At 38.4% G+C, this 26,125-nt stretch overlaps 1 protein-coding gene across 1 annotated transcript in view; it reads right to left on the bottom strand.

The window, feature by feature from the left end:
- Nucleotides 1–21,081, bottom strand: part of rnf44 (ring finger protein 44) — a 142,810-nt gene extending 121,729 nt beyond the window's left edge. The window contains exons 1-2 of the mRNA XM_060837137.1: nucleotides 20,278–21,081; nucleotides 1,970–2,043 (exon numbers count right to left, since the gene is read on the bottom strand). Coding sequence (XP_060693120.1) covers nucleotides 1,970–2,043; nucleotides 20,278–20,590 — 387 coding nt within the window. The 5' untranslated portion in view covers nucleotides 20,591–21,081. The remainder of the gene's footprint in view (nucleotides 1–1,969; nucleotides 2,044–20,277) is intronic.
- Between the last annotated feature and the right edge of the window lie 5,044 nt (nucleotides 21,082–26,125).

The following is a 26,125-nucleotide window of genomic DNA, read 5'->3' on the forward strand; positions in this document are numbered from 1 at the left end:
ATGCCGAGACTGAATATCAGTCATTGTGTTTCATTCTATCCAATTTTATTCTCCTTTCATATGTCACCATTGGCCTCTCCTTTTGTGTATCATTGTTTTTATCTTCACAGACATAAATCAATTGGGAACATTGTGTGTGTGTTAAAAGGTACTTTAATAATGCAAGTTGGCACTGAAAGATTAAATTGTTGCACGATTTGTCCAGTCCCAATAGTTCTCATATTGATATTGTATTCTTACTGGTTTTTGTATTGCTACCAGATTATCACGACACAATGTGAGGTTCTAAAATGAATAAACATTGCTCTTTTCCCAAATACAGCTGCCAATATACTTAAATCTAGTGAGTTATTTAATTGTTCAGTTTTGACCCATATTAAAAAAAAGCTGTGTCTAGCAACTGCTAATTGTGTTCCATGTTACCACTGAGAGACCAATGTTTAATCTGGCTGTCAAGATGTTGGCCTATTGACAAAACCTAATAAATTACTCACAGTGGTGGAAGCTTCCTTCAAATGATGCATTGTTAATAAATTGTGACCCGATGACATTGGCCTCAAAATTATCATTGAATTGAATTGATAATTTTTTTGGCTTTTGTCATGCAAATACTGTTTGCATCTTCAGTGATTCTGATATTCATTAATTCCCAACACTTTCCCAGCACTGTTAATATACAACAGGTGCAGGGTAGTAAAATCCTCAGTATCCTGGCAGTGTCCCATGGAACAGATTTGAAACCACCAGTTGTTTGAACCAGATAACATACCAAACTGTGTGTGTGTGTGTGTGTATGTATATATATGTTTATATAAATATATATAAAGACCCAATGATTTGAAAATAAATATACCCAAATATTCTACAATTGAAACAAAAAATTCCGGAAAGAAAAAAATTATTTTTAACTATACTAATCAAATATTACAGATGAAAATAATTCTTCATAAGAGTATAGAATAGCTAGATGGTATTTAAACTTTAAAGAGTATTTATTTGATACATATGTTGTATGATGCAGATAGACTCAGTCATTACAAATTTATGAACTGGGAGCAGAAGTAGACTATTTGGTATCAAATTTCTTATTCCCATCTACGTCAATAATCCTTGATTCCCCAGCCTCTCAAGAATCTATCCACATTTGTCTTAAAAATATTCAATGACCCTTTTCCCGCCACATTTTGAGGTAACGTTCTCTCAGTCATACTTAAATATATAGCATTCTATGCAAGTTTTGTTGCATCCCACCCAATTTTATTCTCTTTTCATATATGTCCATTGGTCTCCCTTTTATACAATTTCTGATTAATTAATATCCATTTTGTCTGCACATACCTGTATAAAGCAAATTTTGACTGACCTTCACCTCCAAATTAACAGATGTCTCATTCCCACATGCAATAACTCCATTAATAATGTGCGTACAGTGAACTACACTGAGGTTTGTAAAGGTTCCTTTACATCAGGCTTTGAATAATAAAACAAGTATGAACATTCCTTCGTGTGAATTGTTCAACACTGTTTCATCCTGGTGGTTTGCAGATTAATAAGTTAGAGATTTGCCTTATTAAAGGGTTTGGGAATGGAATATAGAGTATTTATTTTTAAATTATTATTATTATAAATACAGTTGTTACAAAAAGGCAAAACTCCAGAGAAGAAGAATCAAAGGGGATTATGGGGTTGGATGGTATCTTGCAGCCAGCACTGCATTAAAAGTAAGCTTGATGATTTATCATTATTCCTACAAATTGCATATTTCCCCTGATTAGTGTTTGGACAGCAAAGTTTGTCAAGTGCTGTATTTAAATGATGACTCAAATAATAATTATTAGACCACAACATCAAGCTACTGCACATTTAACAAGAGCTACACAATTTAGTTTCCCCACACACCTGAAAACATGATTTATTAATGGCAGTTATAATAATGGATATGGCCTAAAATGTATTCTGAAGCACCTACCTTGTTGTCACCTTCCTCATTACAATTATAAGTGTGCTGGCTTGCCTGGTACTGAAAAGATGAATTCAGCTCTCCTGCTTAAAGAAAATAAAAGATAATAAATGAGAAATGAAAAAGCTTCTAATGAATTTAAATAATTCTGTTTTAAAAGCAGTTGAGCATTCTCATTGTATAATTAAATAAAAAAGTTCTGATGTTTTCACACCACGTGATAACACACTTCAGAATATATCTGGCAACGATTTAAATACATTTTGTTTTGAAAGATGAACAGCTATAATAGTGCAATTTTTTAAAAAACTTTTAGTATTATTTAGCAGAACTCATCAATTTTAGATCAATCACAATTACAATCTGCTAGGATTTTCTTCCTTAAGTGAACATCTCAGCAGGCAAGTGATTACAGCATAGCCAGAGTCATTTGGCAAATATCCCATCATTTCAATTATAACAGAATTTCAGATGACTGCCTTTTCAATATCTTTCACTCTTACACCTCTCACTCACTCTCTGAAAAGATTTCAATGTATTCATCGTCTAGAACATAATGCAAGTAGACAAACACCATTAATCAACATGCAACTAGTTAAGGAATCAACATAGTTAGCTGACAGTTCTGAAAAAAAGTATGCACACCTGGATTTGGAATGATTGGGTGATTTAAAATACATATGCCAAATTTCTAACATTACAATTGGTGTCAAAATTGGATGCAAAAACTTGCACCTCAATACAATTTGACAGGATAAATTTTCCACGTAATCAACTTACAGACACAATTGTCACAAAGCTGGTTTATTTTTTCTAAATGCTGTTCCTTTTCTCAAGGATTCTATGACCTTGGTTTGTTTCAGAGGGATAATGAACCACTCTCAGTGCCGATTAATCTGGTTTGGTACAGAGATAAGAGTATTGTGAGGCTTTTTGTGTTTATCTGTAAACAGATGAGACTTCAGGCCAAAGTGGTCATGTTTTAGAAGTGACCTGTATAATGAAAGGGGAGTGGTCAGCTCTCCAGCTGAGTAGTTCAGTTCAGAACTAGTTGGGAGTTCAACAGTGAGCTGTGTGGAAACAAACTCTCTGTCTGCCTTTTTAACTTGAACCTGTAAGCATCTGTTCTGTGTTTTTTTAAAACTTTGTTTCAAGAGGGTTTGCTTATTGTGACTGTTGTGTATATTCAAATTAGCATAATTAAGTCTACTTTGGATAGCCTGAGTTCTGTAGGGCAGAGCTGAAAATGTGTTGCTGGAAAAGCACAGCAGGTCAGGCAGCATCCAAGGAACAGGAGATTCAACGTTTCGGGCATAAGCCCTTCTTCTGCAGGGCAGAAGTGGGTATTGCAAATGCTAGAGATTAGAGTGGTGCTGGAAAAGCACAGGAGGTCAGGCAACATTCAGGAAGCAGGAAAAGAGACGTTTTGGGCAAAAGCCTTTCATCAGGAAGGGTTTCCTGATCCTTATAAAGAGCTTTTGCCCAAAGTGTTGATTTTCCTGCTCCTCGCATGCTGCCTAACTTGTTGTGCTTTTCCTGCATCACTCTAATCTTAACTGAGTTCTCGAGGTGTTCTTTATTCTATTCTTTGCGTTTCATTGTGTAATTTTGTGAATAAATTTCTGTCTGTATTTAAAACCTAGCAGTCAATCTAGCTAGCTTACTCTGGGTAATTCTTACTGTACACTTAGCAAAACAAATTGCAAAGTTTTTGGTCTGGGTTGCCTGCTTAAGAATGTCGAGTGAGATCTGGCCTAGTCCATAACACAATAGACATTGTTCTTCATTTTCGCTCACGTGAAAAGAAAAGCGATTAGGGAACTGTTTTTATTTTGTCTTCAAAAAAATTGAGAAAATAAAAAACTAACTATTAAGTTTAAAAAGTGCACATACTCAAAACAGGCATTTACCTCCTTCTCAAAAACAGAATTTCAAACAAAGTACAATACTCCCGCAATTGTAGATATCCTCAAGTCATCAATGTCATTAAAATTTTTCCCAATCTAAATCAGGCCTGATCTTCAGAATACAGTCATCAAATAACTAGTGTAGGGCAAGTATCAGTTCCACATTGCCCCCCTAAAAAAAATCATTTAATGGGCAAACATTTGCTAAATTCAGCAGTAGTACATAGGCAATTTTCATCCAAAGCTAATGTAACACCTGCAATAAATGTTACATATTAAAATTAAAACAAACGTCATGGTTTAAGTTGGTCCCTATGGATAAAGCCAGGCAAAGAATTAAAATAAAAACCCAGACTGAAGTCAATCAACAAGTCAGTGCTTTGTGCAAACAGTTTGAAAGCTGCTGTAAGCTATTCTTCTTTTGGGTTATTTATGGCTGCTTCCACTCTTTTCACAGAACAATACAGCCCTCCTCTCCTGCTGGCATTGACTTATCACTGGGTACTCTGTCGCCCCTGTCTCATGATGTGATCCTAGACGATGAATGTCGACAGATTTGAGCAGCATCACTGCTATTCTGGTTCCTATCCTTACCAGATGTCCACACATGCAGACCCTCCACCATGGGTCAAAGAGCACCTGCAAGGGGGAAAAATTCTCTCATATTCTCCCCTATGATCCATAGATGTTGAGGCTAATTAAAGTGCTGCTACAGATTTAGTATTGACAATAACACAGATCCAGAATTGCTCCTGTGATTTTCTAATCTCCACAGCATTTCTCAGAGCTTCACTATCACGGTTTAATTAAATTTACCTGGCTGCAAAATTAAGAGAATGACATACAAACTGTTTTTCTTGAAAAAAAGCTCTTTGTTCACTATTGAACCAAACAGATCATTGGATCTGATTTTGATCCAGTTCCACATTCAAAGGCTAGGAAGCAATAAAAAGCAGCCAAAACTCACAAGCAAGGACATTTACTGTAACAAGTCTGTACATCAAACTATCCAGGATTAAACTGTAGCAAGATTCACTGTGAAACAGTGAAATACAAACTAGAAAGCATCCATGCAACCACACCCCAGTATGACTCACTGTGTTTGAAACAGGAGGGAGAGGAATTAATTATACCTGTAGAAATGCAACAATAAAAGGATGGGCATTTATGTGTTGCAAGCTTGAACATTGTATGAATATTCACATTACAAGATATTCGTCAAGCAATTGCTGCAACTCAAAAATAAAAAGGGACCCCAATCTACATACAATCGGCTAATAAAAAAAATCAGGGTGTACATATCAGATTTGAAGCTCAGCCACTGCTCTGAACAAAATGTTTTCTTGCAGCTTAGTCAAATGAAGATGCTTGTCACCCACTTACATAAACAGTGTCTGCACTGTGAGTGATTGCAACTATCCCTGATCTTCTACGTTATGAGTCAAGAACATAAGGAATAGGAGCAGGAGTAGGCCACCTGTACCTTTAAGTCTTGCTGATCTTTTTGTGGCCTCAGCTCAGTTTACCCACCCTCTCACCAAAGTCCTTAATTCCTTTACTGTTCAAAAAAAATATCTATCTTAACTTTAAAAAACATTCAATGAGGAAGCCTCAAATACTTCATTGGCCAGGGAATTCACAAACCTTTGGGGAAAGAAGTTCCTTCTGATTTCGGTCCTAAATCTGCTCCCCTGATAATTTTAAACCTACGCCCTCTTGTCCTAGTTTCACCTGCCAGTGCAAACATCCTCTCTCCTTCTATCTTATCTGCTCCCCTGATAATTTTATATGTTTCTATAAGATCCCCTCCAAATTCTCATAAATTCCAATAAATATAGTCGCTGTTTACTCAGTCTCTCGTCATAAGCCAACCCCTTTAACTCTGGAATCAACCTAGTGAACCTCCTCTGAATCCCCCTCTAGTGCCAGTACATCCTTTCTCCAGTAAAGAGACCAAAATTGCATGCAGTACTCCAGGTGTGGCCTCACCAGCACCCTATACAGCTGCAACATAACCTCTCTGCTTTTAAATTCAATCCCTTTAGCATTTAAGGACAAACTTCCATTTGCCACTTAATTACCTTCTGCACCTGCAACTTTCTATGATTCATGCACAAAGACACCAAGGTCCATCTGCACAGCAGCGTGCTGCAATTCTTTACCATTCAAATAATAGTCCTTTTTATTGTTTTTCCTACCAAAATGAAAGGCTTCACACTTCTTAACATTGTACTCCATCTGCCAGATTGTTGCCCATTCACTTAATCTAATGCCCCTCTGCAAAGTTTCACAGTCCTCTGCACACTTTGCTCTGCCACTCGACTTAGTGTAATTTACAAACTCTGACACACTACATGCGGTCCCCAACTCCAAATTATTGTCTTTGTAAAACAGGAATCCAGGATAGTTCAGTCAAACAGGTACACTTTCTAACTCAGCTTTTCCCAAAGTTCCTAATCATCCCAGCTGATAATATTATTCCAACAGAAATGGTTGGATAAAGAGTCAGCTGTATTCACCATTGTGTAATCCTAAACACATCCAACATTGCAAACATTCCAGAAGTGATGATGTAATGAAGTGTTCTCTAAGGAAAAACATTAAAAATGTACATTATTTATCAAATTTGAAGCAGAACATTTACTTTATCAGTTTGGGACTTATATGTCCACTCATTTAGTGAGTATTTTCTCCTTGCATTCCTGAAATAGTAATTCATGACTTGAAAATAGGCTATATTTTGTATATAACATCATATGACATTCCCCCTCCAATTTAAAAAGAAATGTTTGCCATTTCATAAAATATAATTGTTGCATTTATTCATCAAACATGCTGTGGCTCAAGGGATAAACAAATAAGGTACAGGGAACATATCAGCAATGACTCAGGTTTATGAGTTAGTGTGCGACTCAGTTTAACCAACCACGAATAAAACGGTCATGAACATACATTATTGTTTTTGCTTTACCATTTGAAAACAGCTACATTAGTTTCCTAACACAGTAATCATTTAGTAAATGCTAATATTCTGTGTACATAATATAATTTCTTGAAAATGTTTGTACTGAATAAAATATCTATTTATCTCAGTTTTATTTCTAAATTCTTTTGTTAATTTACGTTTGCTTCTTCTTGCTTATCAATATTCCCTTCTTCTTCATATCGCCTTGCTGGATAATGACTCAGTGGCCCCTGATAAGTCCTGAAGTGACATTAGGTTTCAGTCTTTGATGCTTTTTAACTTTGAACAACAACATTTCTTGAACACTTCTTCTCATTCAACTTACACAGACACATCCAATAGAGGGTGCTGGATAGCTATCAAAACTAAGGCCCTTAACCAATTTCCTAGCCAAGGGAGACCAAGGCTAGTTCCAGCTTGTGTTTTCCAGTCCTTGGATGAGGTCAGTTAAATTTTACACAGAAAAGACTGTACTTAAATCTCCTAGGTGAATGGAGCTCTATTACTCATTATGTACATCTGCTAAGCTGTTAAAGAAACACTTAGGTTCAATAAGAAAGTATTCTTTGATTGAAGTTGGTTCCTGCTCAATTTCCTCAGGTCAAATAAATTGACTGAGGTAATAGGCTTTCTATTACATCTGTCAGTGAATAATGCACTACCTTGGCAACTGGGTCAGGCTGCAGGTGGGAGTAGATGCAGTTTTATTAGTTTATTCAAGTAAGAACATTGACATTAATGTAGCAGCATTCTTCCATATTTTGTAAACATTGTTTTAGAAAGAGTTTGGGATTTTATTTCTCACAGAATAACAGTATAAACCTTAATACTGACAAGTCATATGTAAGTGTGTAGTTGTTCCTGTGTAGGATACAGAGTGCTTTTCAGTATCTCACCGCACACACCCCGATCCTTGCCGCACAAAAATAAAAATTCTGAAATTTATGCAAACATTAATTGAAATTTTTTGATTGACAACTTGTTTTGATTGACTGTATACTGGAATATACAGAGTGAAAGAGTGCAAATAGTCAAAGAAGGTTTAAAAAATTGTTGTTTTCAATCAAGCCATGTGTGTGGATACTCATATCTCAGCCAGCTACTCTATGGCTTTACATCCAAGTTACATGCAGAAATGGGACATAAGGATGCAGACAAGGATGGGATCTTTGCAGGATAGAGCTTTTGTATGCACAGGCAAGACGAACAATTTTAAATAGTTGCCTCGGGCTGAGAATTGCAAAATGAAATACCAGACAATAAGAAATCCAGTTTAAAAATCAAAGAGCAGACAGTGGACCACAAAACTGGATGAATGGCTACCCTGAAGTCCACGAAAGAGGGCAAACATACCTCAGCTTAACATCTCAGTTTAAAAATGGATAAGACATTCATCGGAGTGTATGGCCAGTAAAGGATGGTCAAGTGGTACTGTAATGAATACAGCTGATGAAAAAAAACTATATAGAACCAATAGTAAATCAATACATTGAGAATTTAATACAAAAATCATTGACTTCAGAGTTATGTATTTGAAAGAAAAATGGTATAAATTATCAAAAAAACTAATAGAATCTTTTAACTTGCTGTGTAATGAACGTTAAATGGAAAGGATATCAATCAACAAAATACAGTTTAAGTGTGGATTAACAGCTCTTACGCATTATTAGAAAAATGCCTCTTGACAAAATAAACTACTGTAATTAAAGATTAGCATGAGAAACTATTGAGAGTGATTTTAACTCATGTTACTAAGACACTTTACATTCAATAGGTGGACTTAAATATTGAAGAAAGTGAAAAAGTGAATTTATTTCAGATTTTAATGGAAATACCAGGAATAGTTACTTCAAAAGAGATTATTAAAAGAAATCACTAAGGATTTTGAGCTTTTTTTTTAAAAGAAACAATTTTCCCAGAAATCACATGACTGATGATGTCTGGTTACTCTGATGTAGATCCATGCTGGAGCTGTTTTTGTACAGTGATAAGCTTGTCAACATTCTGATATTATCTGGAGGAGTTGGAGGAAAGTATGCTAAGGACAAGCTGCTCAGCCAATCACTCTCATTTCTGAAAAGAAAAACATCCTTTTTATCAGGGTGGAATCTGTTTTATTTTTATTTGCAATAGTGATTGATAGAATATCAAAGTAGTATTTCCTGATGAGATATATCTTCAAAATTCCAAAGATGATGCTACATGATTAGTGACTTGGCCAATGAGCCAGGCCTTCAGACTCTGGAATATCCTATGCGTTAATCTTTTACCTTCAACTCATTGGCTTTCTAAAAAAATACTTTGTCAATCTCTGCAGAGAGATCTGCTACTTATTCTTCTATTCATGAAGAGTGTGTGTGTTTTGGGATATTCAGAAAAATAAGTATTTATTCTTCTATATTATTGACTGTGTGAGTTAACCAATTATTGCACCTTTATTGAACACTATATTTCTTAATAAACACGGCTGATAGATCTCATTAATGAAAAGATAATGTAACTAAATTTGCCATTAGTAACTGGAAAAAACTATTTTTATTTTGTGTGGTGACTGGTGGAATAGTGCAATTACAGCAATAGTGCATTCCTCTAGCCTTGGTCATAAAACATGGTAGAAACGGGAGCACAGAAGCTTAAAATGGCCTATACCAAACACACTGACTGACCACAGATTTCAAAGAATATGCATTGGATTGTAATCTTTCTACTAGAAAGTCTCTCTAGGGTAAATAGGCAAAGTCTTTTCCCTGGGATCGGGGAGTCCAGAACTAGAGGGCATAGTTTTAGGGTGAGAGGGGAAAGACATAAAAGAGACCTACGGGGCAATGTTTTCACGCAGAGGGTGGTACGTGTATGGAATGAGCTGCCAGAGGAAGTGGTGGAGGCTGGTACAATTGCAACATTTAAGACACATTTGGATGGGTATATGAATAGGAAGGGTTTGGAGGGATATGGGCCGGGTGCTGGCAGGTGGGACTAGATTGGGTTGGGATATCGGGTCGGCATGGACGGGTTTGACCGAAGGGTCTGTTTCCGTGCTGTACATCTCTATGACTCTATACTTTAAAAAAATTATGCTTAGATGACATAATTTTGGTAAAATGGCCATGTAACCAAGGGCAGCCAATCATTTGGGATTAGGAATTTCTTAATTTCTCCACTGTTGATTTAAGTTTAAAAAAATGCATAGTAATGATGCTATTGCTTGGACATGAGCTATAAATAAGAACATAAAATAGGACAGGAGTAGGACATTTGGCCTTTCAAGACTACTTGATTCATATTGATCAAAAATCTGTACATATTTAAGGCTAAACAACTATAGCAGTCATTGCTAATGGGGAAAGAGAATGCCAAATAATGACCCTTAAGAAAAGACTTAAATGGTCTTCTCTGACTTAAAGGGGAGAACCCTTACTTATAAAATCTGCCCCCTAGTACTAGAATCCCCCACAAGGGCTCAGCATCTCACGTCAAGCCCGTGCTCTGAATTATAATATCATCAGCAATCACTCATAAACAAGTATAATTCTCCACTGAGGAAATTTGTGTCACTGGTCATGGGGTTTGTGGGTCCTCATGTGGCTGATGAGCCTGAATCGAGAGCCACATCTCAGATTACACATTAGCAGGTCTTTTTGGGAAATGGAATTGGCCTTTTGGCCAAGGGCCATTCAACTGTTGTGTCCATGCTGTGTCCCTGCAAGAGTTATTCACCTAGTGCTACTCCTCCGCCTTCTTCCTGTAGCCTTACAGCAGTTGAAGTATATTTTAATTTCCAAAAATTGTTCAATAACGTATTGCATGGAAGGTTAATAGGCAAAATGAAGGCTCATGTAGTTAGGAATAACGGTAGAGCATGGATACAGGATCAGTTAATAGATAGGAAGCAAAGAGTAGGTATTAACCAGACATTGTCTCAGTAACAGGAAGTAAATGGTGGAATGTCACAAGGCTCAATGCACTCTGTCTGCTATTTACAAATTACATTAATGGCTTTGATAAAGACACAGAGTCAGGGAGTAATGTATCCAAGGTTACTGGTAATACAAAGCTAAATGGAAAGGTAAGCTAGAAGACAACATTAAAATATCTATCTTCTGCAACATTTTCAACAAGTAGACAATAAGATGGCAAATGGATTCTAATGCATGGATATTTAATGTTATTCATTTGTACGTAACAATGAAAGCAGAATTTTTCTTTTAAAACTGTGAAACTGAAGTGTTAATGTTCAAACAGTCTTGGGTAGGTTTGTACAGAAAATTAGCATGCAACTACAGCAGGCAATTAGAAAGACAAATGGTATGTTGACCTTTACCACAAAGGAACTGGAGTAGAGGAATAAAGATATCTTGTTACAATCATGCAGGATTTTGGTTTGGCCACATTTGGGGCACAATGTTCATTTTTGATTTCCATATTTGGGAAAAAATATATATATTTACAATGGAAAAATGCAGTAAAGGATCATTAAGTAACTCCTTTTGTCTTGTGGCAAGATTGAGCAATGTGGGTCTATATTCTCTGCCATTTAGAAGAACAAGAAGTGGTCTTATTGTAACGGACAAAATTCTGAGGAGACTTGATTGGATGGGCATAAAGATAGTTTTCGCTGGTTAGGGATTCTATACCACGGGAGCATGGTCTCAGGCTAAGCAGCCAATCATTTGGGATTTGGAATTTCTTAATTTCTCCACTATTGATTTAAGTTAAAAGAAAACAGCATAGTAATGATGCTATTACTTTCACATGAGCTGAAAATAAGAATATAAAAAAGGACAGGAGTAGGACACTTGGCCCTTCAAGACTACTCAACTCATGGTGATCAAAAATCTGTATAGATTCAAGGCCAAACAAAAGTTTAAGTGTGTTTTAAGTTAAACACATTTCAATTAATAATCACACAATACCAGTTTATAAGTCCAAAACGGTTTATTTGGAAGTACCAGCTTTCAGAGCACTGCTCCCATCAGTTAGCTCCAAAAACTGGTACTTCCAAATAAACGTTTTTGGACGATAACCCTAGTGTTGTGTGACTTTTTAAACTTTGTCCACCCCAGTCCAACACCAGCACCTCCTCATCATGATTACATGCAAGGCTGGAACAGACAGAATTTGGTCTCTAAAGGAATCAAGGGATATGGAAAGCAGGAATGAAAGGGGAGCTGAAGTCCAAGGTATGCAAAAATAGTCTGCTTCACCATTTAGAACTTGGAGGATCACATGGTCTACCTTTGCTCCCACGTGTCATGTACTAATGCTTTCGCCTTCTTATTGAAGTGTGGTGCAAAGAATGAATCCATTATTCTAATCGAGAATGAGTTTTAATAAAACAGATGCATAACTTCCTTGCTTCTGCACTCTGATGCATCAATTTATAAGACTCAGAAGTACAGCCACCTTCAATGATTTGTCCATACAAACTGAGGTCCCTCTGCTCCTCCTAATTCTTAGATTTATATATCTCCATAATAAACAGAGAAGTGGACCTATGCATACAAATATTTAACTTTTAACAAAGAACACTTTGCTACTGAGTGTAACCGCAACAATGAGGCACCTAAGGAATAGGGAGCTCAGATAGGTCTCGAGCCTGTATGATTCTTTCCGAGCTTTTTGAAACTTCACAATCTACTGATTTAGGTTAAATTATGCCAAGAGCATGTGTGTAAAAACATGGATAATCAATCTTCGGCAAATCCTCTCAACAAAGTGAGAGAGATGAAAACTGACTAGAAGTTATTTTCAAAACCTTTGGAAGGTTCTTGGAGGGGCTTTGCTGGAATCTATCCCACCACCTAACACAAAGGGAATTCAACCTGCTCCTGTTCCATGAAGACATTGTGTGCACCTTCAGAATCAGGACATCATTTGGAACAATACATGTACATGACTAATCCTTCATTTGTGAGTGTTAACTATTACTTGGCCAAAGTACTTTAAAGTTAAGATTCTGAAGAATTTTAATTATTTTGTTTCTTGTCAGGTTTGTGTTTTTTTGAAAAAAATTTCTTATCGACATAAGCATAACTCAAAATATTTTGAATATTCTCTTGCATCTTTGCTTAAGTTTTCTTTTGGAAATAAATATTGTTGACTGAAGAAATTTGATTGCTTGCTTTTTATTACTAAACCTGACAATCGTATAGTTTGCAGAATCAACAGTGGAGCAGTGAGGCTAGCAAAACAGTAAAAGAAACAGGCTAGTGATAGTGGGGGGAATTTCAGCCGCCCCACCATTACCTGGGAAATGTATTGGATTGGAAGAGTAAAAGGGAGACTTGTGACAGATATAGAAGGCTGAAAACGCAGATGCCTACAACAGTACAGGAATTAGGAATTTGGATTTATTGTCATGTACTCAGGTGCAGGGATACACAAAAACTGTGAAAAAAGTACTAAGTCTGCACTCCCTGGTGCAAGGTACCTAGGTACAAAATCTTAGGCACTAGTAGAAAAATAAAGAAATACATTTAAAGTACAAAATTTTTGTGCAATGGGAATGTGAAAAGGAAAGAAGGAGAGCAAAATGGAGTATGAAAGGATAATAGTAGGTAAATAAAAAGCAAATTTTAGTTATTTTACAAGTGCATTAAGAGCAAAAGGATAAACAGGGACAGTGCGGCCCAATAAAGGACCACAGTATTAATAACTGAGTACATACGTAGGGCCTTAAATGAATATTTTGAGTCAGTGTTCACAAGTGAGAGAAATGATGTGGGCATAGAAATCAGTGGGAAAGACAGTGATATAATTAAAGAAATTGGCACATATGGAGGTGAGGCTCTGAGAGGCCTGGCAGGCTTAAGAGTAGCTAAAACTAACTATCCCAGGCTAACGAGTGAGACAAGGGGGGAAATGTCAGGGACACTGGCAATCATTTTCAATTCCCTTCTGGCCACAGTAGAGGTGCCAGCAAAATGGAAGTCATCCAATATGGTGCTACTATTCAAGCAAGAAGGTGCATAGGGTATAAACAGGTAGGGAAAGAGTTACGTTCTGAGTTTTGTGAAATGAGAGGTTCAGCTGAGCATGACTCCGATCAGGTAAGAACTTGCAGTAGGGTGCTGGAGGCAAGGGTAATGGGTTGACAAGATGGAAAAGCATTCATTATGTAGAGCCATTTAACAATATTGGAAGAATTCAGTGTGTAAAGTTAGTTTAACAAGGTGAAAATATTCATTATGTGATGCCAGATAAGGTTAAAGCCACTCATTGTGTAACAGCAGATGGCTTAATCTTTACTATTGACACTCACTGATTGTAACGGTCAACTAATCAATATGTATGTTGCCTTATCTGGCTGCTCCTCCCTGTAAAATGACTATAATTCATTAAGAAGGGAGCTGGATCATGTGTAAATAAAGGTGACTTGGTGACAAGTCACTAGTCTCTTTGGAGTTATTTCAGTCACCATTGGTCACCTCTTGGATTCTTCTAATGGTAATCTTAACTAAGTAGCTTCAACATTAAGGGCCCAAAAGAAGGGAGGGGCTGCACATGATTTATTTTGCTTCAGATTCATGAAGAGCAAATAAGAGTGTTGTATTTTGGGAAGGCAAAAAGAAAAATTCCTTACAAAACTGCTGTTCCAAAGAGAAGACCGAGAACTCGTCTCCATGCACATGGGCGATCATTCTCTCTCCCTGCAGGGCCCGGAATAAAGATGAAGGAGGTAAAACTGTGTCTCTGAGTATTTTGTGTCAACTGAAGGGGGAATGGGATGACACAAGAAGGAACAGAGTTAAAACAGGAAACTATAGGTCAGTCAATCTAACCTCAGTGGTGGGGAAATGATAGGAAGCAATTCTGAGGGACAGAATTAATCCACACTTGGAGGCCATTGTTTTCTTAAGGGGAATCATGTCTAACAAACATAACTGAATTTTTTGCAGAGGTGAGCAGGAGTATAGGTGAGCACAATGCTTTTGATGTAGTCTACTTGGACTTCAGCAAGACTTTTGATAGGGTCCTGTGTGGAACACTGATTCCGAAGGTAAGATTCAATGGGATCCAAAAACATTTGACAAATTGGATCTAGAATTGGCTGAGCAGTAGAAAACAGAGTGATGATTGAGGTGTATTTTTGTGACTGGAAGCCTATATTCAGTGGGGTTCCACAAGTATCAGTGTTGGGCCTTTGCTGTTTGTTATATAAAAATGATTTAGACATGAATGCAGAAATATTGATCAGTAAATTCATTGATTAGTCAGATTGACTGATCTGGCAAATTCAATTCTACTAAGTGTGGACTTGGCAGGACAAACATGAGAGAACATATGATGCACGGCAGAACCCTAGAAAGCACTGAGGATCAGAGGGACCCAGGTGTGCATGTCCACTAATCTCTTAAGGTAGTGGGATAGGTAGATAAAGTGGTAAGAAGGTAAATGGGATACATACCTTTATTAACTGAAGCATAGAATTTAAAGGGCAGAGAGGTTCTGCTGAAATTGTATAAAATGCTGGTTAGACAACAACTAGAGTATTATGCGCAGTCCTGGAATTACATTACAGGATGGATATGGTTGCACTAGAGATGGTGCAGAAAAAGTTTTCTAGGATGTTGCTTAGTCTGGAGACTTTTTATTACAAAGGGAGATGGATAGATTGGGATTGTTTTCCTTTAAGTAGAGGAGATTGAGATGGTACATGATTGAGATGTTTATAATTATGAGGGGCATAGATAGGATAGACAGGAAGGAATTTTTCTCCTTAGTGAAGTTCTCTGCATTCAGGGGCACAGATTTAAGGTTACGAACACAAGGTTTAGAGTGGATGTGAGGAAAAATGTTTCACCCAGTGGGTGGTGGGAATCTGGAACTCACTGCCTGAAAGGGTGTTGATGAGCACTTGTGTCTTGTATGCCTTGACATCAATCAGCCAAATGCTTGAAAATTCAATTAGAATAGTTAGATGCACGCTTTTGACTGGCACAGACTTGGTGGGTCGAAGGGCCTTTTTTCCTGTGCTGTAGACTTCTATGAGTCTATAAAGAAAACAATGTATTTCTTCACCCTCAGCCATAAAATTGAGTTCCATCCATCAAAATGAATCACACAACACTTCTATGAAAATTATATCTGCCAGTTTTCCTCCCATTCCACCAACTTGTCAAATCATTTTGGAATTTTACATTATGCTTGTCTCACAGTTCACAATACTTTGTATTATCCACAACATTTTTATCCCAAAGTCTTGGCAATTGATATATACCAAAAAGAGCAAAGACTTAACACTAACCTTTGGGAAAGAGCACTACAGATCTCCCTCCTGTCCAAAACGCATTTGTATATGTGTAGAACCTTTTTCCTGTCATTCAGCCAATTTTGTATCCATGCTGCTTCTGTCCTTTATTGTATTGACTCTAACTTTGCTCACAAGTCTGTTGTGCAGCACTTTGTCAAATGCATTTTGGAAGTCCACGTACACAATGTCAACTGCATTTTCTCTACTCTTGCCTCACAAAAAAAACCTCAAAGTAATGTAACATAATTTTCCCTGAAGTCCTTGCTAGTTTTTCTAATTAATGCACATTTAATCGCCATTTCCCTTATTTGTTTTGACAATTGATCTATGAACTTTCTATATGGGCCTGATACTCAACCTTGCTCAACCTGTCATTATGAGTCTGAGATACTTGTCTGACAACTGTGCTAGGGAACACAGTTTAGTCTCAGGTAGCCTATAATTTCCAGCAGCTAGGCACAGGGAAGAATTAAGCCAAAGTTTGCAGCCCCTCAAACTCATGAACTTTGCCAAGGTTTCCATCCTGATCCCTGACCACTATCTCTGGCTGTTCAGTCTCAGTCCTCTTTGACCCTGTGCCAATCTGTTGACCTCATACTCCTCTCCATCAGAATCCATAAGGTTCACTTTAGTAAAATTATCATCTCTACTGTAATGGTCTGTTCAACCTCTTATCCCTCCAATACTTATTCTCACAGTCCTCCCTTTAAGGCATTTGTTAAAGTATAGCTTTTTAAGTTAAATATTAGGTGTGACCAAAAGTTTTCAATATGGTACATCACCCTTTTTCTGAAATCACTACCAATCGTGTTGGCTTTATTTTTTTCCCCCTGTGTAGATGGTACTCCATGGAAACAAATAGTTGCAAACTGCAGAAACTTTGTAAAAACTGGTTTATGCAATTTTTAGCCTGGCAAGTCACACTAAGATGTGCAATGAGTCTTTCTTGCAGTGCCCATTTCTAATCACATTCAGAGTCCTAGACATACAGCACAGAAACAGACTCTTCAGTCTAACCAGTTCATGTGACCATAATCCCAAACTAACCTAGTCCCACCTGCATGCTCCTGGCCCATATACCTCCAAACATGTCCTATTCACAAGTACTTTTCCAAAAGTCTTTTAAACATTGCAATTGTACCCATATCCACCATCTCCTCCTCCACTCCAGTGAAAAAAAGTCTCAGCCAATCCAGACTTTCTTCAAAACTCAAACCATCCATATGTGGCAATATCTTGGTAAATCTCTTCTGCATCCTCTCCCGCTTAATAATATCCTTCCTATAACTGGGTGACTAGAACTGGACACAATATTCCAGAAGGGGCCTCACTAATGTCCTGTACAACTCCAACATGACTTCCCATGTTATAAGCAAAATAGTACAGTCAAGTTTATTTTCAAATCACTAGCTAGAAAAGTCATCTCTGCAAAAGCAATTTATCTAATTTACTTTCAGAGGAATAAAACTTATTGTCTCACACTACAAACAGCATTTTTGGTAGATTTAAATTTATTCTTTTTAGATTCACAACTCAGTTGCTATGCTATTTCTTTCAGCTAGCATAGGATATTTTAGGTGGCAGACATTTCCATAGAATGCATCATTGCAACTCTTTGGAGCTGGTGAGCTGTTTGTCTGTAGGACTGGATTGGTCCTATCAACATTTTTATATTCCCCTTTCTCCCACCTGGAAACACAGCACTTTAAAACCATCAATTCAATTATCAGTTACCCACGATGATAATATTTATTAGACACTTATCATAGAGCAAAATTAGTAAGTTATTTCAGAGTCTAAAAGTTAAATGAGCATCATTTTGCTCCTTCTAAGACATTACATAACTCTGGCGGTTGTTTCTGACAGCAGCTGACCATTGCCATAGCAACAGGTCTTATACTGATGGCCCCTGTGGTCCTCAGAGGCTCTGTGCTATGTATAATGCCAGAGGGTAAAATAACTGCAAGGAACACATTCTATCACACAAGCCACACTGTTCAGTGATGATTTTCTTTTTTTACAGAATAATGTTCATGATCGACCAATTTCAAAATGTTCAGATCAAATGGCTACCCAAAACCAACCAACATCAAGTTAAAAATCACACAACACCAGGTTATAGTCCAACAGGTTTAATTGGAAGCACACTAGCTTTCGGAGCGACACTCCTTCATCAGGTGATAGTGGAGGGCTTGATCGTAACACAGAATTTATAGCAAAAATTTGCAGTGTGATGTAACTGAAATTATACATTGAAAAATTGATTGTTAAGCCTTTCATCCGTTAGAATACAGTGATAGTTTCACTTCTTTCATGTGTAAATCACAAAACCTTTTTTTTTAAAGTTGCATTCTCGGGTTAACTGTTAACAACCATCATCAATTGCTTCAGGAGGTTCAATTACATTTTTTAAACATTTCATTAGTTCTCTGTACAGTCACCCAAATCATTAATGTCTAGTAGATTCAGACCTTTTAAAAATATACAATGAACCAATGTGACTAGGGAATTGATAAAAGAGTACTGGGTGCTAGACACTTATTTTCAAATTTAATTTTTTTGCCTTAACAGCTAAAATTGGCCACTCATGGACAGACTTGTCTTTTTGTAATATGAGGAATTAGTAAAGAGCTGCTCCTCAACCAATTTCAACTCCACATAAGGCCAAGGAACATTTATGCTTCCATTATGTACAAGCTTTTCATCAGTAATAAGGGGATCCTATGTTTTCCTTGCATTTTATAGGCTTTTTTCCCCCTATTTTTGCTTTTATTTACATCAATGTACTATTGGGAAGCATCCTGTATTCTTCCCACCTCACAATCACAGGCATACCCATCATATTTTTCAATCAACGTTTGAGATAAATAGATATAAATGATCTTGAATACAAATCGACAACTTTCAAAAATGTTCAAAATGATTGGTTTTAACAGTCGCAAAGTTGATTAATTAGTTCCTATTGTCTCTCTATCTTTGATCTTTAAGATCTTTCCTTGTTATCAGACATCTGTGAAGAAAATGCTGTAATGCAAGTGTTAACTCTCAAGTAATACCTTTTTTGATGGAACATCTGGAAGTCTAGGGCTTACCTATCTTATCCAATGGATTCTTATTGAAGAAACTAATGCCTTGTTTTGTTATTTCAGCCAAAAAAAGGTGTGAATTCAATCAAATGACATGGGCATGCCAATAGAGCTCAGCAATGTAAGTCACTCAAATGGCATATTTTTCAATGCTACCTGAATGGGCAGCTTATAGTATTTTTGGTGTCACAGTACAAAGTACTTATCACCTTGATATTTAATTAAGTCTGTGCTTTCTGAACATTGTTTTTCAGAGGTCAGGCAAAGGTAAATAATCAGCTGAACTGCAGTCTCAAAAAACATATAACATCGGCCAATTTTAGTGTTCCAAATGAGTGCCACTGTACATCAATCACAGTGGCACCAATTGGAATATTTGCCAATATAAAATTTAGCTGATGCCAATAGTCCCCTGGCATTATAGCTCTTCAATCTCATGTTCACACACTGCTCACTATATTTTATACTCTTCCAGTCAAAAAAAAGTGTAATTCTATTATGGATTTACCTTGCTGAAAATGTCTTACATAACGTGAACAATTCTTTAATAGACATGCTGATCTCACCAGTTCTAACATGCGGAAGCTACCCTGAACAGAGAAAATGCACCTGGCTTCGCAAATGACAATATCACCCCAGCGTAAACTTTGTCACCATGTGCCCTTGTTCGGTGCCAACTTGGAAGAACACATTTGTGCCCACAATAAGAGATAAAAATAAAAACCTTTCACAGCACAGTAGGGCAAATGGAGAAAAAGATAACGGTCGCGTCAAGAATTTCTGAATTGGTTTGTCTGAGATTCAGGATGTGCTATTTTCCAAAGGAGACATCTTCAAGATATTAGAAAATCAGATTCTCAGAACACGGGTTCAGTGACAGAAGTTTAGCAGTTTCACTTCACTGAATATTGAGCGTTCATTGTTCAAGGTAAAATGAAAGTAGGAAAAGACATTGCATTTACAAGAAAAACGATTGGCCTGAAAAGACATTGCATTTTACAGCACAGACTCAACGGTGAAGGTAAACAAGGTTTTCAATTCCCTTCGGCCCGCCCCTTGCCCTCCTTACCCCTCCCCTCCAGCCTGTCAGTGTGGATGGTGCTTACCTGCTGGAGAGATCCTGGCATTGCGCCGAGCGGCCAGCAGCGCCCCCGAGCCGCCCTGGAGAGCGGAGCTGCAGCCGGCTCCCTGAGCCCGGGGCCTGAGTGAACTGGCCGGGCCTGGGCACGGCGAGACGCGGCCGCCTCGGGCATTGTCCGTCTGCAGCAAGCGCTGGCTGCCGTCCGCCTCGGTAGAGTCTTGTTGCCGGATTCCTCCTGCATGGCACCGGGAGCCGCGCTTACCCGGGAGCGGGGCATTGAACCGGGGACGCCGCCGCCGCCGCTCCCCATTCGCTTGGGAATTACTCACAATCGGCATTTTAAAAAAGAAATCCTTCCACCTCTTCCTCAAAGCCAAAGCTTCATTTAAATCCCAGGCGTTAAACTTTCCATCAAAGTGACAATCTTGTCCCTTTAAATCGATGAATTTCCTCCTCCCCTTTCTCTCTCTTTCTTCGAAATATAATCCGGAACTCAGACGCTTCGCCAAACTTAAATGTCCAACACACCCACAAAATGGTCAGATCCCGAAGCCAGGCAGAACATTCCAGTTGCTGCTTCTCTCTCTCTCTCTCCTTCCCCCACCCCCAAACCCGATCCGTTCACAAGACGACAGTTTCCGCTTCTCTTCCCCCCCAGGAAACTGGCCAAAAACTTTTATGGCGAGTGCACTAACTTGTGTCCAATACACACACACACACACACACACAAAAAGGGATCGCCTGCTATCTGCAGCCTGCTTTCCCCAGGAGCCCTCTGCCTGTAACTGACTGACTGTCTGCCTGTTCTCTAGGCTGGGGGGAGTTGAACGGCCTTTCCCGCTGGACACTGCAGACTATTAGAGCGGGTCCAGCCGCAGCCCATACTTTGTGTTCAGTCCAAGCTTTTTTTTCCCAGAGCCGGCGCTGCAAAGCTCACTTCCCAGACTCAACACATCGATGCCCCATCGCGGGATGCCACCAAAGGTTCCATTTGGCCTTGGCTCGAGGCAAATCTATTGAAAAAAAAGGGCATCCTAACCATTCCAATCCAACCTTCTCTCCTTTGACTTCGTTCCATTTAATGAGATGTAGTGCACTACCATAATAAAAGCGAAGGTTTACAAACAAGGGCTCTGTAACATTGATCTCATTGAGCAGAGGATCTCTCTTCAGATGCTTTGCAGCATGAGACTGCTTATTATTTCGACCACATAGTATAGCACCACATACATTTTGGCTTTCAAATATGATTTAGTAAACCACTAAATGCCTGTTTCAAAATAAATCATTAAAATGAATTGATAAACGCGTCAATTGTTTTAACCCAGTGGCAAGTGATTCTTTTGTATGCACTTTTTTCTTACTATAGCTCGTGGCATAGTTTCAACTGTGATAATGCAGCACTTTAGAAAATAAGTTTTAAGCGTCTTTAATGTAGAACCTATTCTAATATTTATTTATTGAAACCTTTTTGAAACGCCATGCAGTGAGAAATGGCTTCATCTTCTATTCTTGTGTCCCGATTTTATGCACTATTCCAAACGTACCATATTTCCTGCAAAAATTGCGCCGGCCGCTATTTAATCGTGAGAGAGGTCACGGACACACTCATTGAGGCTCATTTAATTGCTTGGGTCAGTAAGACCATTTGTAACTGGCTAATTGAGCACTCAGCTAGTAAACCTCGTCGCTTTTGGTCAGTATCAGTTATCTCTTACGTTGCCTTCACCCATAAAGAAAAATATTAAAATACAGAGCTGTATTTTTCTCGGAATTTTCAATTTGGTGGTGGTGTAAGAGCCGTGTTGCAACTATTTTTAAGAAAGTTCGCAAGAATGTTGGGCTTGGCGCTGTTCTCAAATTTCTTCAGTCATTTATGCAACCACTGAGTTATGTCTGTCAAGATTTTGCTTAACTTATGACCAGTTCCTTCAAAATACCAAGGGATATGGATTTCTTTCATTGACCTGAACAGCTCAAAGTGTATGCCCGAAAACAAAGCCAGCAAGTTCACATCTATACCCTGAAGTCAAAATACTCAAGAGTTCAGCCTTTTGTAGCTGGGACATCAGCTTTACCTTAAAGAGCTCACGACTGCTTTCTTTACCATGTTTCTTGTCACAGAGAGATGCAATGTATTTTGATTTTCTTTGGATGGCTTTTTATTGTGACTTAGATTCTGTAACCTTAAATAAACTTCCACAATTGCTTCTTAAACATGCAACAATGCTTCAAGTTCATAAGGAGAAAGTGAGGACTGCAGATGCTGGAGATCAGATTCTAGACGAGAGTAGTGCTGGAAAAGCACAGCAGTTCAGGTAGCATCCGAGGAGCAGAAAAATCGACTTTTCAGGCAAAAGCCCTTCATCAGGAATAGAGGCAGATTGCCTGCAGGGTGGAGAGATAAATGGAAGGAGGGTGGGGGTGAGAAGAAAGCAGAATGGGAGGTGAATGGGAGTGGGGATAGAGGTGATAGGTCAGGGAGGAGAGCAGGGAAGGTAGCAAAGAGTACAATGGGGGTGTGGATGAAGGTGATAGGTTAGAGAGGAGGGTGGAATGGATAGGTGGAAAGGAAGTTAGGCAGGTAGGACAAGTCATGGGGACAGTGCTGCAAGACATAGTTGAAGAGCTTCAGGGCAGAGGAAATGAGCTGGGAGTTGCACTGGGAGAGGGAGTCCCTGAGATTCTTGTAGAGAGAGGAGGAAAACTTCTTCAAGGCAGACATCCTTGCAAGAGGATTCGCAATAAGGTTAAAATCAACTAGGTAAAAACAATGGCTGCAGATGCTGGAAACCAGATTCTAGACTAGAGTGGTGCTGGAAAATCACTGCAGTTCAGGCAGCATCCGAGGATCAGAGTCCAGAGGATGTTGCTGGGAAAGCACAGCTGGTCAGGCAGCATCCAAGGAGCAGGAGAATCGACATTTTGGGCATAAGCCCTTCATCAGGAAAGTTCATAAGGTTTGAAGGCTTTGAACTACATTTCATAATATTAATAAGGTTAAAAGAGACTTAAAGAACACGACAACTCCTATATTTCTCCAGACTTCTAAAGATATTTGGACTGAGTTTGTACTGTTTTATGCTTCCAGATGTACTGCAGGATATGATCCTCAAGAAATTGCAGCATTATTATCTGAGAGCTACATCAGTGTATATATTCTGCAACTTCAAATGTAGAAAATTCTATGCTACAGTTGCTAATGGTGACTGTTCAGTAAGGAACTAGTTCCCATAATTAATTCTATTATTACAAATGTATAACTAATGTAAAACATCTCAAATCTTTAAAGCCTAATGAATGGTACCATGCTATTAGAAAGTCAGCATTGCAGTGATTCTACCAATAGTAAAAAGTGAGGTCTGCAGATGCTGGAGATCAGAGCTGAAAATGTGTTGCTGGTTAAAGCACAGCAGGTTAGGCAGCATCCAAGGAACAGGTCCTTGGATGCTGCCTAACCTGCTGTGCTTTAACCAGCAACATATTTTCAATTCTACCAATAGTGTCCACTCGAGTATGGCAAGTCATACACATGTTTATAGATATCTGATTTTACTGATGTTCAATACATTTGATCTTGTGTAGCTGACACTTAGCTCTGCGTTGAGTAGGAAATCTATTTCACAAGTAGAAAACTACCATGAGCTAAATTCCAATTTTTTTGTGTTTGAAGAAATTCTGAGGAAGGGTAACTGGACTCAAAATGTTTCCTCTGCTGCCTTTCCACAGTTGCAGCCAGACCGGCTTGGTTTCTCGATAGCAATTTCTGTTTTGTTTCAGATTTCTAGTACATGCAGTTTTTTTCTTACACAAATGTTTTGTGTCAACCCATTATTTTTCTTTTAAAATAGAATAATTTACGAGAGTAACATTTATTAAACATTTGTTATTAACAACAGTGCATGTGTTTTAAATAAATATTATGTGAAACAAATGTTATTTTCAAACCTCCTGATTTTCAAGGTTTACAGTGTACAACATAGGTTACATCATTTTAAGGGTATAGAAACTATAGGAGATAGACCAGAATTGCACACAATATTCCAAAAGTGGCCTAACCAATGTCCTGTACAGCCACAATATGACCTCTCAATTCCTATACTCAATGCTCTGACTAATAAAGGAAAGCATACTTTTTCAATATCCTATCTACTTGTGACTCCACTTTCAATGAAAATATGAACTTGTACTCCAAACTCCCTTTGCTCAGCAACACTCCCCAGGACCTTACCATTAAGTGTACAAGTCCTGCCCTGATTTACCGTTCCAAATGCAACACCCCATATTTATCTAACTTAAACCCATCTGCCACTCCTCAGTTCATTGGCCCATCTGATCAAAATCCCATTGTACTCTGAGGTAGCCTTTGCTGTCCTCCAATTTTGATGTCATCTGAAAACTTACTAACCATATGTCCTATGTTCACGTCCAAATCATTTACATAAATGACAAAAAGCAGTGGACCCAGCACAGGGGGAGGCTGAATAGACGGGGGCTGTTTTCCCTGGAGTGTCAGAGGCTGAGGGGTGACCTTATAGAGGTTTATAAAATCATGAGGGACATGGATAAGGTAAATAGATAAAGTCTTTTCCCTGGGGTGGGGTAGTCCAAAACTAGAGGGCATAGGCTTAGAGTGAAAGATGTAAGATATAAAAGAGACAACATTTTCACACAGAGGATGGTGCATGTATGGAATGAGCTGCCAGAGGAAGTGGTGGAGGCTGACACAATTACAATATTTAAAAGACACCTGGGTGGGTATATGAATAGGAAGGATTTAGAGAGATATGGGCCAAGTGCTGGCAAATGGGACTAGATTAGTTTAGGATATCTGGTCAGCAAGGATGAGTTGGACTGATGGGTCTGTTTCCATGCTGTACGTCTCTTTCACTCTAATTAGTACAACAAAGCACTTTTTTTTTCAGATCAATGTCCTGTGCTCTTAAAATGTTTACATATATCCAAGCTGAACTTGAATCGAGTTATTTTTCAGGTCTATCGGGTGGGACCCTGATGTAGACTTTGAATCACTCATGAATAAAAAAGAGGCCTAATGTCCTATCTATGAAATTGAGTAGTAAATGATCATCAACTCTATTGCTTCAGTGGTCACCAAGTAAAGCAGAGAAGAATAACCCCTACAGTGTGGAAACAAGTCTGTCAGCCCAACAGGTCCACACCAACCCTCTGAAGAGTAACCCACCCAGACTCATTGTACTACGTTTCACCCCTGACTAATGCACCTAACCTACACATCCCTGAACACTGTGGACAATTTAGCACAACCAATTCACCTAACCTGCACATCTTTGGATTGCGGGTGGAAACTGGAGCACCCAGAGGAAACCCACGCAGACACAGAGAGAATATGCAAACTCCACACAGACAGTCACCCGAGGCTGGAATCAAGCCCGGGTCCCCGGCACTGTGAGGCAATAGTGCTAACCAGAGCCACATGCCACACATGCATTTTTCTTCTGACTCACATTTTGGAACAACTTTTCTGTCGAGCTAGCTACAAGGCCGTCCACTGCCCCACAGCAATTTGCATGAACCAACCCCCTTCCTGGAACTTTTAATGTATGACTGTTGGTGAAGCTTATGGTCCAATATTTGGGTTGTTCAAATGCAACATCTGCCCTAGGAAGTATGATAGCTACTGGCAGCTCACACACAAAATGTTTAAAAGGCCTGAGTTCTATTGATCGGTCTCTCTTCTGTTGGTTGAGTGCATCAAAGCTGGACCCAGATGAATTTCTGCCTTAAGGTGTTTGAAGAAAATCGGCTTTGAAGTAGGGAGTTCATTTTAATGGGAGCAATTATAATTAGATGATTCAGTAGTCTGTGATAGCAAAGAAGGTTACAACTCATTT

The sequence above is a fragment of the Hemiscyllium ocellatum genome, chromosome 16 (assembly GCF_020745735.1).
Source record: "Hemiscyllium ocellatum isolate sHemOce1 chromosome 16, sHemOce1.pat.X.cur, whole genome shotgun sequence".
Taxonomy (NCBI): Eukaryota; Metazoa; Chordata; class Chondrichthyes; order Orectolobiformes; family Hemiscylliidae; genus Hemiscyllium; species Hemiscyllium ocellatum.